Source organism: Cylas formicarius, unplaced genomic scaffold, assembly GCF_029955315.1.
Source record: "Cylas formicarius isolate icCylForm1 unplaced genomic scaffold, icCylForm1.1 PGA_scaffold_2__14_contigs__length_35257938, whole genome shotgun sequence".
In the NCBI taxonomy this organism is placed as follows: domain Eukaryota; kingdom Metazoa; phylum Arthropoda; class Insecta; order Coleoptera; family Brentidae; genus Cylas; species Cylas formicarius.
The window spans coordinates 31260119-31277738 of NW_026844319.1; the positions used below are offsets into that span (position 1 = coordinate 31260119).

At 34.9% G+C, this 17620-nt stretch overlaps 2 protein-coding genes and 1 long non-coding RNA gene across 15 annotated transcripts in view; 2 read left to right on the top strand and 1 right to left on the bottom strand.

Moving 5' to 3' along the window:
• The window catches only part of LOC132698552 (potassium channel subfamily T member 2), a 346214-nt gene that overhangs the window by 230402 nt on the left and 98192 nt on the right, over positions 1–17620 (top strand). The window lies entirely within an intron of this gene.
• On the bottom strand, positions 883–4366 carry LOC132698581 (uncharacterized). Its single transcript, XR_009618398.1, has 4 exons — positions 4234–4366; positions 4109–4173; positions 3724–4052; positions 883–1559 (listed from the first exon to the last, which is right to left on the bottom strand). It is a non-coding gene; the product is annotated as an uncharacterized LOC132698581 (long non-coding RNA).
• Positions 2364–6165, top strand: LOC132698580 (uncharacterized). The gene is made up of 2 exons (XM_060664759.1): positions 2364–4830; positions 5537–6165. Exons 1-2 carry the CDS (start codon positions 4785–4787, stop codon positions 5881–5883), a joined length of 393 nt encoding a protein of 130 aa, XP_060520742.1. The 5' UTR covers positions 2364–4784; the 3' UTR covers positions 5884–6165.

Sequence of the window (17620 nt, forward strand, 5' to 3'; positions counted from 1 at the left end):
TATACACCGAATTGGACCACGGAATTGTTTAAAATTGTTAAAGTACGGGTTACTAACCCCGTAACGTATTTGCTTCAAGATATGCAGGGTAAACCCATAATGGGCGGATTTTATGAAGAAGAATTGCAGAAGACAGTTAACCCGGACTTATATCTCGTCGAAAAGGTGTTGCGCAGACGAGGCAATATGGTTCTCGTGCGCTGGTTGGGATTGGATAAGTCGCACGATTCGTGGGTAGACAACGTAGACGTTTTGAAATAAATTTAGTCTCGATTTAGAAGTTCTGACATAAATACGTGTATATGATGGCTCAAGAGAAAATTGTGACATCCAACGAATTGTATAATTTATTGGAAAATTTCGAGTTGCAATTTCCTTCATCAGAAGTGCTCCCGTCCAGCTTCGTTCCTGTAGAGCAACAAACCAAAAAATCTGCGACCAAACGAAAACAAAGTGCGTCGGTCGTATCCCGCAAGAAGAAGAAGAAAACTACCACAAGTGAAGCGTTTGCAGCTCCAACGTCATCCGCTGATTGGCTCGAAGTGTTCACGGACGGTAGAGAAAAAAGTGTCATTTGTGAGGCATTCAATTTAAAAAGAAACTTGGCGTCTCAGTTGTCGGGATTAGAGTGCAATATCAACGAAATTGAAACACAAATTGCGCTTTTTAATACAGACTTGCAAGTGGCGCGGATGCAAGCTCAAGAGTGCAAAAGAAAACTAGAACAATTTAATAATTTAGCATTTAACGAAATTGTAAAATAGTAATAATGTATATAATAAATAAATTATACAATTACAAACTTCTGTGTAATTATTATGCGGTGTTGTGGTGGTGGTAAAAAAGAAAATAGCGTCTAAATATATACATGTTTATTCTTGTTGCAATACAATGGAATACAATCAATACATAAAAGTCTTATCTACAGTTACATATGTTATAATAAAACCACAGTATTAATAGTTCAATGGACTATCAGAAAAGCGTAACTTTTTTCCATATTTCCTCTCATCGTGAAGCATTAAATTACATTCATCTTCAGTTTCTACAGTGAACAAAACTTCTTCAAAGCAGCTTTGACACCAAAATTGTTTATCGTGATATACATCATTCAAATTATTTATATCCAGCTGTAAATGATAGTGATCCAATAAAAGTCTAAAATTTTTCTTTTTAAATTTTTTAACTAGTTGAAATATAAAGTGACAAGATTTACAAACTAAAATTTCCGAATATTTTATCCTGTAATAACTGACCCATAAACAGTAAGCGGATTCTCCGTCAAAATCAATGGTTGGAGTTGCCAAAATGCTATTTCTGTAAGACGATCCAAATCTCTTATTCAACAGAATGAATTCTAAATTTAATAAAGAATTGCCATCAGACTGGAGCGCTAATTGTTTAAGGTACTTCCATCTATATTTCGAATAATATTTAAATATTAGTATCGTTAGTTTCCAAGGCAAAGGTGACTCAAGCAAAAAATCAGCACTACACCTAATATTTTCGCAAATTGTTATAATACAAAGGCTTTCTAATGTAAGTTGTTTGACCATAATCTGTAACAAAAATATATTAAAAAATAATTACGGCACTTTATAATGTCCCCACGGAAGCGTTTCATATGAATTCGGCAAAAGATAACGTTTATCGTCTAAAGGACTCAAGGCAACTTTTGTTTGTTCGATGCTAAATACATTGTGAGTGTATGAACGAATGGTTCGTTGAGTGGCGTACTTTTCCCTAAAATTTGTTAAGCATTCTACGTAGTCATCAAATGAAATTTTATTTTTTACAATATTGTACTGAATACCCTTTGACTTTTTAACTACCGAACCCGTTAAAATTTTGAAAGTATACATTTTCGACCTTAACCCCGCATAATGACTAATGATGGTGCCATTAGTCTCATCCTTCATCAACCCCAAAACCTTTTTGTTGATTTGCGGTATATTATAGGGATTGTCATTAGGATAATCAGACGTGTCAAATTTTTGTTAAATCGGCCTTAATAACGCTTTCATATGCGTCATAACATTTGATATTATAAATGAAACTGTCCGTATCCATGTATTGAATTTTACATTTTTCGGGACCCAAATTTGGAAGCATGTAATTATAATGAAACTCGTACATGGTCGTTTTCGACAAATCCAATATGGACATTCCAATATAAAGTGGCTTATTAAAGCAAAGTTCCGATTTTTTTAATTCTATAAGCAACAAATTGTTATCAAGTATGGTTCTACTGTGAAATCTAGGACTAGAAATTAAATTTTTCGCACCGTAGCGACCATCCCACGCTTTAACAAATTTAACAATACGATGCTTGCGAATGTTTTCCATTGTTTTACCGTAAGCGGCATTATTAAACAATTTGTATAAATTTATACCAAATTTTGTCTTTGCTTGGGTTCTTAATTTATTATTATGATCGATATAACATTTCAACCAACGAGATTGGTTAAATTTTAATATTTTGTGAATTTTCTTTAGTACGAGACCGTTTTTGAGAGCCTGTTTTAAATTGCGATAGTGTATGACGTATTTTTCTTTATTATACAAAGTAGTCATTAGTTTTGGTAACTTTGAATTGGGGGGCACTCGATGTTCGGCACAAAATGGAAAATCTCTATGTGTGTCATGTAATTTCTGCGGGTATTCCAGGTCTACCTCTAGGATATATCCTTGGGAAGATTCATCTGGAATGTTCATGACAGTAAATGAATCAATCTCTTGATGAGACATCCAGTCGAATCCTCCGTAAGGAAGAGGCTCGCACATGGCCTTGCCATAGAGGTTATTGACGTCAAAGTACATGATATAGGAATCATCCCTGGATGAATCGTAGTTGGGCATATATTTATTGTTGGCCTCCGCATATCTACCAACACACACCGAAATTCCACCTCGTATAGCCCGCTCGATAATCATAATTTGGTCAATGTCGCACAACGAAGGATGATCCGTTACCCATTTCAAATTTATTAATGTTAATCTCTAAATAAATAATATTATTTAAAGCCCACCCGGAATCACGTTCCTGAAACTCTGACATTTGATTTAAAATTTTATCTTGCACATTTTCAACAAACCAATCATTCAATTCTGTTCCTAAATCAACTACAGCATTTCCGGTACTCAGATATTTAACATCAACTTCGCCTTGGACATCATTTTTTGCCTTAATAAATTCACCGCAAAATGTGGTATTTACTTTCAGCAATAAAAATTTCTTTAAAATTTGACTAATTTTTTGTTGAAATATTGGACGAGAATCGTTTAAAAATTGAATTAAATCTTTATGAAGTAAATTAATTATGACACCAGTCTGAACTCTTCCCTGGAAACACGACGCTACCGATTCCCATACAACCATTTCATTTGTGTTTGTCTCGCGGCTACTACTTTGTAATCCCAATCCAAAATGCTTATGTTGATAATTAAGAATAATTTTTCTAATAGCTTTCAGATGTTGAATTGTAGTTTGTAATTTTCTTTTTAACCCAATAGATAAATCCTTTTCGTTAGAAACGATTTGGTTGCAAGATTCAATATTTTTACTTAGTCTCCTAAGCCACACATCACTATCTCTAAGAGTGAACTTGTCGGAAATATGCTTTTTTAATTTTTGTAAGGTTAAAATTAAGATTTGCGCTCTATGAATGATCTGCTTTACGCGCATCGTGGTTTATTAAATATATAACAGTAAATAAGACTTACCCTGTATAATATGTTGATTAATTTTGAATTATTTTGAATTTCTTTAAAGAGTTGGGCTTTCCAATATCTTTGGATCCCTCGTAGACCAGTTTGTACTGCCCCGACGCAAAGTGTTCTAGTCTCGGACGGAAAGCTTCTGTCACGCGAGTAGGAAGAAATACTACGGAATTTTCTAATTGCAGCAACACGGAATTGCCAAATTTTGTATTAACAATTTTGGCTCTAGTAATTTTAAACGGAACGCCTATCGGCAATTCATGCAGTTTGACAATCGGCTGCTCAAAATCACCTTCTGCAAGACAGGTTTGATTCAGTTGACTTAAGTCCATCTATAAATTATTATTAATTATTTTATCTCAAAATAAAAAAAATAAAAAAAACTTACGCTTAAGATTGGCTGCTATTCTATTTGCGGTTACGGGTTGAGAGTACTAAGATGATCTTTAGGACCTTTATAAAATAATAACAAATGTTAAAGAATTAAAATAAAACAATAAAAAAGGTACTTACTGCTTTTTTGTACGAACACCAAACCACTAAGTTAGCTTCCACGTTGCACGAATAATACCAAAAACAACTACTGACAAAACAGAGAAAAATGAGATGTATTTATACGGTGCGAGAATACTTTCTAAAAGTTAACAAACGAAGACACCTCCACATGCGTTGCAACAAATTTTTCCCATTACGTTAATCCCACGGAGCAAATATAAAGGGGGCAATTAATTATTATTCTCAACAAGCAAAACAACTCGACATTTAGACTCGGCGCGTTATGAAATTCCACATCCCATACGGAGATTGTAAAAAATGAAAGCAAGTTGGCCTTGATCTTTTGCGGCAACATACGTTCGTCCAACGTCCGAAGCGGTTGCGTTCCCGTGTGAAAGCGTGTTGACCCTGAGACTCCTATCTGCACGGTTGTCTGGCGACAACATCGCGTCTATTCAAATCGGCGTTGGTGCTTGTGGGTTGAAGACCTTTCGACTTTTAATTCAACCATGGAAGGAGTGCATGTGTATAAATACGTTGCATGTGTATTATAGACTATATTCAGTGCAATGAATACAGAAGTGCGATGTCCATTTCCCTACGACCCTACAACTGGTAAGTTTTATATTTTAATTACCTTTATACAGTGCGCGTCTTTTCTTGTGGGTTTCAGTTTGGGTTATCACTTTTTTGGTTAGTTTCTACCTGTTTTTAAAATATGATACTCATCTTTTTTACGTTGCATAATAACCGATTTAAATTGAGTGTTTTTAATATCTTTTAAATGACAGTGAATGGAAAAGGGAATTTTGGCTTTTAAAAAATAAACAATTTTTAAATTTGTTTCAAAAATGTGCGTTTTATGGGGAAAACGCGAAATATGTTTTATTTTTTGTACTAAAAAATTGCAGTTTGCCTTTTTGACAATAATAATCGAATTAAATTGAGCGTTTTTAATATCTTTTAAATGACAGTGAATAGGGAATTTTGGCTTTTAAAAAATAAACAATTTTTAAAATTATTTGATGACCCCCCACTTACTGAAAGTTTTGTTTCAAAAATGTGCGTTTTATGGGGAAAACGCGAAATATATACATTTTTTTGTTTATTTTTTGTACTAAAAAATTGCAGTTTGCCCTTTTGACAATAATACACTTACATTTAAATGACAGTGAATTGAAACGTGAATTTTGGTATGCGCGTATAACTTAAAAAACAATTTTTAAAATAATTTGATAACCCCCCTTTTTGGAAGTTTTGTTTAAAAAAAAAATGTGTGTTTTATAGGAAACGCTACATATCATACTTTGTTTTGTTCTAGAAAAAATCGCGGTTTGTCCGTATGACAAGTCGCATATTATGTTGGCGCATCGCTTAGGGCGTCACATATTCAAATCACACAAAGAGTACCGGGGGTTAGAATTCCCGGTACGACATGAAACGACAAGGGAACATCACCAGCAGCAGGAGCAACCCGGTGGATCAAAAGAAGAGCAGCAGGAGTACCCGGGTGGGTGGTCGACGGAGTGGGACGGCGAGGAGTGCACTTCGTATTTAGATTTCCTCCGGGAACGGGAAGAAGAACAACGCAAGGAACAGGAACAATGGGATGGTCGACTGAATCGACATAAAAAGAAGAAGAAACTCCTCGCCAGACCAATTTTATAAATAAAATAAAATAAAATGTATTAAAATTCAAGTTTATTTAATTATCCTCCCGATCCACCGCGTCACCGCGCCGCACCGTCACCGCCCTCTACCGGGGGGGCCTACGACGGTCGGAGCGCGCGACATCTAGCAGCGACGGGCGGAACCGGGGCAAAACAGGACGCTACACAAGCTGGCGACATCTAGCAGCGACGGGCGGAACCGGGGCAAAACAGGACGCTACACAAGCTGGGTGGGGGGCGGAGCGCACTCTGGTAGACAGGGGGGACACTAGGACGCCACGCGCGGGGGGCCCCCGCTGCGGGGGGGTTAGGAAATTGAGGTTATGTACGGTTTCTGTTGCTTATATCGGCACTATACATCTACTGAGGATAGACGCCGCACCTTAAAAAAAGGGAATTTAAAACCAAGTTCACGCTCTAGTACCAAGTTCCTCGGACAAACCTCGCCCCGCACAGCACAGTCTGCGCACGCGTTTCGACAGGACTGCACGTGTCGCCGCTTGAGTTAAAAAAACGTTGCAAAATTTTACCGCGCTTGCATGATTCTTGTGACAGTGACATTTTGACGTGTTCAGAACTTTCGTTTTCGAAGGTAAGTGTGTATTGTTATTTAAATAGTATGTGTCATTTATATTTATGGTGTGTTTATAAAATTACGAAATTATTTAAGTATTTTTATTTATTTGCTGGGGCGTCTACTAAAAAGGATAGAGGCCCCACTATTGACTGAGTATAGACGCCCTTAGAGGCATATATCCTTTATGACTTATTCACAGGTACTTAGGCTTTAGGTAAGATTTTTTTAAATAACCTATCTAGTTAATATGCAACTTAGTAGGAAAATTGACTTTCCAGTTTATTTATGAGCTGTTTATACCTTTACATTACAAATCTAGATGAAGGAAACCTTGCTCAAGACCAATCAGTGGCAAAGGAACTCGACGCTAACGCCGATGTAAATTCATATTATGTTGAGCCCCAGCCTGGTCCATCGTTGTCAACTATCAATAGGGAGTCTGAAACTGTAGAAGTGATAACTCCAAGTAAATATCTTAACGAATGTTCACCTATCCCGAAAATTCTTGTTCCATTATACAATAGAGGCAAGCAAGGTGCTGCCGTTTTAAATTCAGAAGAACATATTAACTCTAAGAAAGCTAAGTTGAAAGATAAAGCTAAGAAGCAAACACTAGACAAACCTAGAAAAAAACAACCAAAAATCAGTTCCTGAAAAGAAAAGACCGAGGTTTAGCTCTGAAAGTGAACAAGAGTTCGATGAATCAGATTAAATCTGATAAAGAATATACTCAATGCAGGGTATGTTTCGATGACTATGCGACTACCAAGTCCACGGCGGACTGGATTCAGTGCCTGATGTGTAAACTCTGGTTACACGAAGATTGCACTCTATATGGCGATTACTGTAATAGATGCGGACACAAGAAGAAGCTTGCAGCTCTAAAAGCTAACCTGGCCAAAGTGAATTCGAAGAATAAGTAACCTGGCCAAAGTAAACAGTAACTCTATATTTGTTAATTATTTGAAAATTTTGATTACTGTTAGTTTTTTTAAGAAAGAAGCTTTGTTTTTTTTTCCAAAGAATTCCTAAGGGACGGATTTGTTTTAAGTTTTAATATTCCTAAATTTAGTTCGGTGAAGTTTTAAATAATGTTTAATAGACGTTTTTAAGTTGCTAAGTTTACCCAAAGAATGATTGAAAGACTGAGCCATTTGTTTCTATAAAAGTGCCATTTACTTTAGTTTTACGGTATATTTGGATAATAAAACCTTATAATATATTATTGTGCAACTAAGAAAGCAAATAAACATTTTACTTAATTTTCTACGAATTTTTTTCTTAATTACGGAGGCATCTATCCCATTGTAGGGCATCTATACTCATGTCGAAATTTTGCCAGGGGCAACTACCCCATACAGTAGGCGTCTATCCTCAAACAATAAGTTTTTTTAGAGCCGAATATCTACAAATCTACGGTATGCATTGATATGAGTAGATAGTAAGTATAAGGACTGTAGTTGTTACAAATACTTAACTCACTCAAATAGTTGAACTGAGGTGGCTTTTACTTGATGAAAATCCATTTATCAAAATAAATAAGAACTGAAAGTTCAGATTTTCACGAAATTATATATTTTGACATGACAATTGTTTCAACAACACAGTGTCTTTATAAAAAAAAATGAAAAAAAAAAATAAAAAAAATATATTTTATTTTTTTATAATTTTTTTTTTGATAAAGACACGGTGTTGCCGAAACAATTGTCATAATTTCCTGAAAATTTGAACTTTTAGTTCTAATTTATTTTCACTCGAATAATGCAAAAAAAGTTATAGTCAGCCTACAAAACGTGGGGCGTCTATCCCACTTTTACCCTAAACAATAAAATTGAACAATATTGTAAATGTGGCGCCGCCAAGCTATCATAAAGTAACAGTTTTGTATAACTTGATACATTTTTGCCTGCTCTAGATATAAAACCCAACTTGTGTGAGAACTTTCTCATTATAATGTGCATCAAAATTTAATTGTGGATCTAATACAATTCCCAAATATTTTATATGTCTCTCGTACTGCAAATTAACGCCATTTATATTAATATTAACACTCTCCACCACTCGATCTATGTTTTCACCATACGAACAGAACTTCTACTTCATGACGACACTACACAAACTCGATACAGGTCATGATTGATATCTCGCTGCATTTCTGCGATATCATGGTATCGTCGGCAAATAATTTAATTTTGCTGTTTTTCACAACTTGAGCTAGATCATTAATATACAGAAGAACCAATAATGGCTTCAAAACAGTTCCCTGTGGTACTCCATGATCTACCAAGATAGACTCAGACACAGATGAGTCATACTTTAATTTTTCAAAGAAACTTACACAGGCTACTGTAATGCTCTTTACAAAATACGGAGAGTATCGTCAGCTGCTGCGATAGGGCCGACTGAGACTTCTGCATCGCTCGATGCAGATCGTTCTGAAACAAACAATAAATTTGCAGGGCGGCCCAAACTGGACGCATTTAAAGTGAAACTAGCATTTCCAAAACAGATGGACTAGGGCCTTTTCCAAAAAGTCAATATTACTTCTTAAAGAAACTTCCACGGGCTACTGTAATACTTTTTATAAAACTTCTGGATTCCTCCTGCGTCGGTTTTTGCTGAGTCGAACTTGCTGACGTTTCGCCAATCATTCTTTTGGCTTCTTCAGAGCATAACTGAACAGTTTCTGTTAAGCTCTGAATATTGACAGTCTCAAAAGCTCTTCCAAAGTCCAAAAACACAACCAAAACAAAACTATTCACCATCACAGTCTCGCAAGAATGTCCCGGTCGAAATCCCGATTGACTAGAGACAATTAAATTGTTTTCGTCATAATGTCTCTGCAGCTGCTCCTTTGCAACGAGTTCCAATACACTGGCACAGTGTTGATCGGTTTAAAATCAGAATGCAGCTTAGTACCTGGAAGCTTCGGCACCGGAACCACCAAAGATGACTTGATAAATTGATAACGTCCAATATTCGGATTCCAACCACCGCAAAAGCATCCTCGAAAACTCTTGTTGAAATACCAGTTTCATCCCCACCAACTTTTTTCATTCCATGCGCAATCCTTTTTAAATGTTTTCAAACGTCGGGAACTCCGTGACGCTGTGATTTTCCGTATCCTGGTTTAGATCTAAACACAAATTGACGGATGGTCTACCAGCTATTGCTGATATAATATCTTCAATGCTCTGCACAAAATATTTATTAAATTCACTTCCTATACCCTTAACAGTTTTCGCCAATCTCTGTTTAAGAACAATTTCGCTTGGCCTGGATAAACTTTTATTCGGGATTAATGTCTTCAAATGTTTCCATAGCTCTCTTAAATTTTGCTTATTTTCATCTATCACTTCTCTGAAGTATTTGTCTTTTTAATCCCTTATTTTATAAACAATGTTGTTTCGCAATCTACTACATCAACACTGACAGTTGAATTTGATTACCGAGAATTCTTATATGATGCTGACAGAATAACCATGTGTAAACCAGTGTGAATTTTTAGGCATCAAGTATTCACCATTTTGTATTTTCTATTGGTGGGGTTGGAAAACTAACTTTGGCTACTATATGAGTAAAATGATTTGAATGAAATGTCTAGCAGTTTAAAAAACGTTGAATGCTTTTAAAATAATAACTGTTCTTTTGTATTAGCTACTTGAAGGCAATGTGGGAACCAAACATCAATCATTCGTGCCTTTACAGCTTTCTGCCGATGTGAAAACCAAAAAATAAAACTTAACATCGTTTAAATATAAAATAAAAAACTTTGCTTTAAAGATAACCTAAAAACTGTTAGCCATAATTTCACACCAGTAGTTTCTAACCAATCGAAATTTATTTTTTGGCAGATTGCTATGGAAACGTATTTATTTTATCAAAAAACTCCCTATCCATAGGCACCTGTATGGTTGTGAATGTAAAATTTTATCTCACTGGTGTCTAAATTTATTTCTTCGTACACGATTTTTCTTGGGAAATTACCTGAAAATTTATTGAAATATTAAACAACGTATTTGCCTGGAATTACCTCGCCTTGTTTGCCTTAAAACCGCTATGGTGATTTCAAATTTTAAGATCAACACGCGACCATCTAATATGGACACGAAAATTCGTTTTGTTTGGGGTTGACAAATTCCCGACGGACTTTAATTCTCGTAAATATAAATAAGATAAATATTTGGGTACCAATTTTGGCCAGACAGTAATTCGAGGCCACACGAGAGAATATCTAATTTTGTAACTCACGAAATTTTGAACTCCTCAGAGACAGGGGAATATAATATCTGTCCGTACTACATGAAATGTGAAAGAAAACTATAGGTGTAATTTGAGAAGTAATGTTTCTTTAATGTAAATCGTCCTAAACAATTCTTCTAATACCAGAAATGGATGCATTAGTAGATGCATAAAGGGAGTTCTGGTCCACACAAGTCACAGACCGTTTTAAATCCGCATCGCCCGTGACGTATTATGTCGCCACATAGCAGCATCGCATGTTGACCGGATCTGCCTCGAAGCATAGACTCTTAGTATTGTTATTACACATATTATGGAAAGGCTTGTCGATTTTTATTTAGCGAACAACAAAAAATGTAATATTTTATTTATCTGCATTATATTTACAAAACTTAAAACATTCTTTTGGCCTTGCAAAACCTTATACACGATGTGGGTATGTAAAAAGTAGAAAGCACGAAATATTCACTATGCTATAGCAGACATAATACGCAAGTCTTTTTGAAAACTATCTTTGTAGTTGTTTAAATGGATTATCTTTTTGACAAACTTACTCGTGGATCAGATCAAACATACTTCCGAACAGTTCCAGTCCAGTTTCACGTAGAATGCTATCAAGGCTTACAACAAACTCCATCTCAAACTGAGATCAATCACCTCACTAACTTCATTGAAACAAAAACTTAAACAATACATTTATCATAATAAAGACCGACCATAAAAGTAGTAACTATCAAATTGTATTCCTTTTTTGCAGTGTTGAAATTATTAAAAATGTTTTTTTCACAATTTAATCTACCATTTTCAATGAATGTCTATGTAATTTATATGCTATATTTTATTTTATAAATGGCGTCGAATGCTCGTGTTAGGGGGTTGCATGAGAGCAACTATGTTGGATGCACCCCCACAGTTATATATTTTGTAAGATATCTCCAATTTATTATTATTATTATTATTATTTTGATGCTTTCGTTTTTTATTTTAATCTAAAAATGGCTTCCAATGGCATAAAATGAACACTTATTAGTAGATGCAGGAAGGAAGTTCCAGCCCACATACGTCACGCACGTCTTTTAAATGCAGCGCCGTATGTGGGCCAGAACTACCTTTGTTTAGGTTGTGCGGTCCAGAGCTCAGTTTAGGTATCGATTCTTATTATTGTTGTTTCATCATATTCAACAACAGAGGACGTAACATTTTATTTATTTACATTATATTAGTCTTAAAAGTTTCTTTTTGCCGTGCAAAACCTTTTTTCACAAAGGGCCTAATCAAAAAAAGAAGAGTGTAATTAAAGTTAAGGTCACCCAAAAAGTTGAAAAAATATTTTTCTGGAACAGGCCAATAGAACGCATATTTATTCATCCAGTCGAAAACATAAAATTTTAACTACCAATCTTTTGAAAATAGTATCTCGGTAGTTGCTTCACTGCGTCAGACGCAAACTGTGTGTGTATGAAATTATCCTACTAACGGATTATTTCAATCACACAACCCTTTTAATATAATGAAAATACACATGGTTATATTGCTGAACATCATACTATTGAAATTGGTTTATTTACATGTCATAAATTACTTGATTTTGCCGATTATGGACGAGTCGGGCTGATTTCTCTGCATTTGACATGATTAGGTCAAAATTATTATCTCCAATTTCGCTTCCGAATTCCATTTAATTTAATTTTTATTGTTTTTTGTCACAGACACAATGTCGTAAAATCTAGAAATTTTTGTTTTTCACCTGGCGAGACGTACTTTTTTTTTTAAATATCCCCGAAATTAGTAATTTGGATTTAATGAGGTCTGCACTAACCCTCCACTATGTCAAACGAACATACAATGAAATGTTCGTTCTCTTTTTCTTAGCATAAGTTGATAGGATTAAAAAGAATTGGGAAGAACGTGAAATTTCGACTTTTTCGACTTTAAATTTAACCGCTTCTCCCTTCACCGCAAATCATACTTCCGAACCGCGTAACTATATAAACCGAGTAGTTTACTGCTCCCCGCTGGCTTTTCCAGTCAACACAAAACCCGCAGCAAAGTTTCTGGAAAAGTGTAATAACGGTTGTTACCCAATAAAGCAACTCTTCAATAAAAATCTCAGAGGCGCTGAGGAAATCTTGTTACAAACTTCGCCTGTAAAACGGGCGTTTTAACCGTATTTTCCTTGCGGTTGCAAAAGTGAATCGTATACGAGACAAAAAGAATTGTTAAACGCGTTTATATTTGTTCCTCTTTTTTGGTCGGACTTCTTTATCTGGGATTCAAATTGTCGGGCATTTTCTGGCTGTGTCTTCAAATTTCACGAACCTAAATATACAGGGTGAAGAGACATAATATAATCTAGCGAATGAATCTGGATATTTTTTCTGTCCAAATCCTATTAAACATGGCTAAAGTTATCTGGTCCAATGCTGAGAGTGTAAATCGCGATACCTATCAAATAACCCAACGTTGTATACAATAAATACGTTGCAAAACATATTTAGCTTATTTATCTGGAAGACTGGATCAAAAAGAAAGTCAGGTTAATTAGCGGAAAAAAGTCAAGCGAAAAACCCCATTTTTATGCATCCAAATGAACAAAAAATGCAAATACGCATTTTTATAAATGAAAAATTCTATACATTAATGTTATTTTAAATAAAGATCACAACTATTTCTTAATAATTAAACCATTTCTTCAGAAATCCTGTAATCTTATAAATAAAGAAAAAAATCAGTCATACAAAATATGTGCGATTTAAATAAAAGAATACAAAATTCAAGAATATCTTTGATACATTGAGACATTTTGTTTTCCAAAATTTGCGAATAGAAAAATGGAAAAACTTCGCTCAACATGTACATAAGTTATCGGACAATATTTAAGTATATTTGTTATTTATACATATCTCTTTCAAAATTAGTGAAATTGCCTATAAAAAGGAATTTTTTTATTATTTATTTATTTTTATTATTTTATTTATTTTTGTTATTTTACTTATTTCTATTCTTTTATTTATTTATTTTGTTTATTTATTTATTTATTTACTTTAATCTTAATTTTTATATATCGGAAGGAGATAAATGACTGTATAAAAAGAAGAGTTTTAATCCCTTACCTTGAGTTTCTCATTTTTGCTTGCGTGCGGGATTGTACGGATACGTCCGGCGAGTTTTAAAAGTGAAGAACACTTTTTGCGACCCTAGCGTTACCAAGAGAAAGCACTACATTTAATTAAGTTTTGGTGATTGTTATTAAAACGTAAATATAGAAAAATAATGAAATATTCGAAAGTGTATCGCAAATTAAATTAAATATCTACTCAACGCTTAATCGGTCAAAGAAAAACAGAGGTAAGCTTCAATTTCGTGAGTGAGGTACAAAAGAATAATTTATTTTTATAAAAATTAAATTTTCTTCCACCGTTGGGTTCGAAAAAAATTGTTTTTGCATTTGTTAGAGCGACAGAAGACCATTCGTTTAGATCTATTTAGTATTGGGTATTTGAGCAATTTTGCTTATAAAATTGAACTCGTAGAGGTGAAATCATTTACCAGTGGAAATTGGTCTCTTAGAAATTCTGCCACCCTATTGATACCACGAGCCAAACAAGTAATTTGGGCTATCTAAACCAAATAGGGTCCAGAACGCTTTTGGATAAAAAAAAGGTTTCCCCTAAGACTCCAATCAATGCATATACAATATGAGTTTCACCAAGATAAGAAAGAATCAACACACAGCAACACTGCTACACTACAAAATGATCTTGAGTTGGTGTTGGTCAGTTTTTTACGTAGTATAGCCTTGCACAAGTCAAGACGATGTTGTATTGTTTGCTGCTGCAACTTGGGCCCTTTAACCTGACATTTTACTGATGCGACATGCTTTTTCATAAGCATGAATCTATTTATTAAGGGCAGACTTTCATAAAATGTTAAATACCGGATTATGTCGTAAAAGCGGTATATTGTTCGGAGAACTCTACTATAGTGGAGGTTTATCCCGGATAATTGTATGAATTAATTCATGTATAAGAAAACAATAAAGTACCTGAGCATCTATAATGTAATATTCTAATAAACACCTTCAGTGTCGAAAAGGGCCGGGCACACTCTGTATTTGCCAGTAAAATGGCAAAATAAGTTCTCTGTGATTGGAAAAAATGCACAAAATGCAAAAGAACGCATCTGTAGGCCTGGAAGCAATGAAAAGAGAAAGCTGTTGGCTAGCTAGGACGCTATTGAGTTATCCAAAGAAAACAACAGGTAAAACATGACCTGCTTATGAATTCTTGCTTAACAAACGCCAATTCAAGTTAGGTTCAGGTAGCACGACCATGAGACAAAATAGTAGAACACATTCTCACTTCCCCCTAGGATAACCAAGGAGATAGCTTGATGAGCTTACCTTACAGATAATTATATTTTCATTTATTTAATTATATGATGTCATTTCAATAACAGCCTGTATCGTTGATACGTTGATATCTACTGTCTACTCGCACTAGTCAATTAAATAATTAATCACGGATAAAGTCTACGTCGGTATCAGTGCAATTGTCCGGCTTAAGACCCCGCGAGGTGGATTAGTGTTTCTTACGCTGTGCAGTCTTCATTTCCTTCGCATCTCTTTCGGTCGATTTTCTTTCAACGTCGCTATCAACGGGGCGGGTATTTAATCAGAAAAAAGAAATGGCTCGGAGTTGAAATCGAATTAAATCGGTTTCATACGTGCGGCGGGCGGAGCGATTAAAATTTAGACTCGCTCAGCAATATTTCAGAAGCGGGATTATACGATTCCCGTTCGTTCGGTTCGAAATAAATGCAATGGCATAGTCGCATTGTTGTTGACGATGAAGAAAATACGCGCCTCGATATACGAAGGTGGGGTGACAACGAAAACAACGTTTTTTAATTGATTTTGCTTAATTTTTCAATATTTCGGTTTTTAGTAAAGGAATGAATTTACTTTTTCAGTTCCATATTAAAAGCTTAATGGCCTGAAAAAACAAAATGCTTGTCGAAGCGCATTACTTCTCGTGTGCTAAATATTAGAGAAACCCACAAAGAGTTGGGGCTTTTTTATTTTCCATATTTTAGAAATTATATAGAAAAACAGTGTTTTTTTGTTTTTACCGCGCAACATTTTTGAACTAATTTTTGAGATGCCACATTTTAAAAACATCACATGACATTCTAAAAATTGAAATTGCTACGCCACTGGTATACATTTTGCCAATTTAGAAGAAGACACCACCAGTTTTTCTGAACCTGAAATAGATGAACGAATGTGATGTCGGTGATATATTGAGTATTTCTCAGCTACAGTTATTTTCACAATCAGAACTTAGTGACTCAGTGAGAGAATTATCTGAAGATCTTCTTGAAATTTACTGACACAAGATGTTAAAGTCTCATGTTTCAGGAATCGCGAGACAGATTTTGTAGACTATGTGCTTCACTTCCTAGAAACTTGGTACAGATTACAATTCTGAGGTCTGAAGGCTTTTATTGACTCATGCTTGAGAAGTCTCGAGAGTGTAATTTTGCACAACGAAAATGTTCTTGGTTCGGTACCTGTTACTCGTTCTCTGAAAATGGAAGAATTCTACTAAAATCTGGAACTACTGTTTGTGAAAATCATAGTTCGATGATTTATGGCTTCTACTAGATCAGTAGTCGGTATGTAGATGTAGATTTACGAAATATTCTGTCGTGCCAGAGGGAGAAATCTTCCGGAAATAAATGGACTTAACTATTGTTTAACACTTTTTAAAGCTGCTCGTGGAACAAAATCCTCTGAAACTGATTTTTGAAGAAATACTAGGTTTTGTCGTTCAGTTTGTTGATAGTAGCAGCCTCCTTTATCTCCGACGGATCTATTTGTATCGTGCAATCCGATGACGTAACTCTTCCTTGCTCTGTACCTGTTGCAAGTAATTTACAGTTCGCCATAAATACCCCTAAACATGTTTCCAAATTGATGGAAAAAGTGGCCTGCAATAGTCAAGATAGTTAAATAGATTTTTATTTGACTGGATTACAATACATATTATGCTTACAACATGTCAAAGTACAAAAGAGAAAAAAAAACAATTATATACATATACATACATACATACATGTAAAAACAAATAGGAATAAAAATTTTATCTTCTGTTTGTATTCCTCTACAGAGTACAAACAATGCTAAAAAAAAGGATTTTAATTATGCTTTTAGTGTATTTAAACTTCTTAGTTTTAGGCAAATTTGAGGAGGAAGTGGGGTATTCTATGGAATCTATTGAGTTTATCCACAGTGTAACAAGCATATGGCAAAATTGAATGAAAAAGAGCATAGTAGCTCGAGACCAGATAAACATTTTCCTATTAAATTTTTCAATCGTCGTAAAAAAAGTTGACACTGGAGAGTCGCTTTACTAAATAAGCAATATGGAAATATAAAATAACTAAAAGATTGTCACGAAATTATATATTTTTACATGACAATTGTTTCGACAACACCGTGTCTTTATCAAATGTGGCAATACGGTCTGTCATTTTGGTCCACATCCAACAACTTCGCTATGTTTGGTCGGATTGGTTGTAAACCACTTATGGGCCTGGTCTTTCGGCATCTGCAAAATTAACCTCAGCGACACGGTCCGTATACCCAAAGAGATCATTAATATAAACTATAAACCATAATGGACCCATAATGGAACCCTGTGGAACTCCGTGCATTACATTTCGTAAACTTGACATTTGATTACTGCAAAAAAACTGCCAACTTTTCCATTAAAATTGATTGACCCACACAGTCAAAGGCCTTGGAGAGGTCACACAGCGTCAAAGTGCTATGCTCATCATCCTCAAAGCTCCCAACTATGCCAGCGACCATACATAATAGTGCTTAGGTGATGGAAAGAATCTTTCTAAATCC

What these genes read in the sequence shown, in the direction of transcription:
- LOC132698580 (XM_060664759.1), top strand. Translation starts at nt 4,785, where the DNA reads ATGAATACAGAAGTGCGATGTCCATTTCCCTACGACCCTACAACTG. An exon ending in TCCCTACGACCCTACAACTG is followed by an intron (nt 4,831 to 5,536) that starts GTAAGTTTTATA and finishes GTTTTGTTCTAG; the next exon opens with AAAAAATCGCGGTTTGTCCG.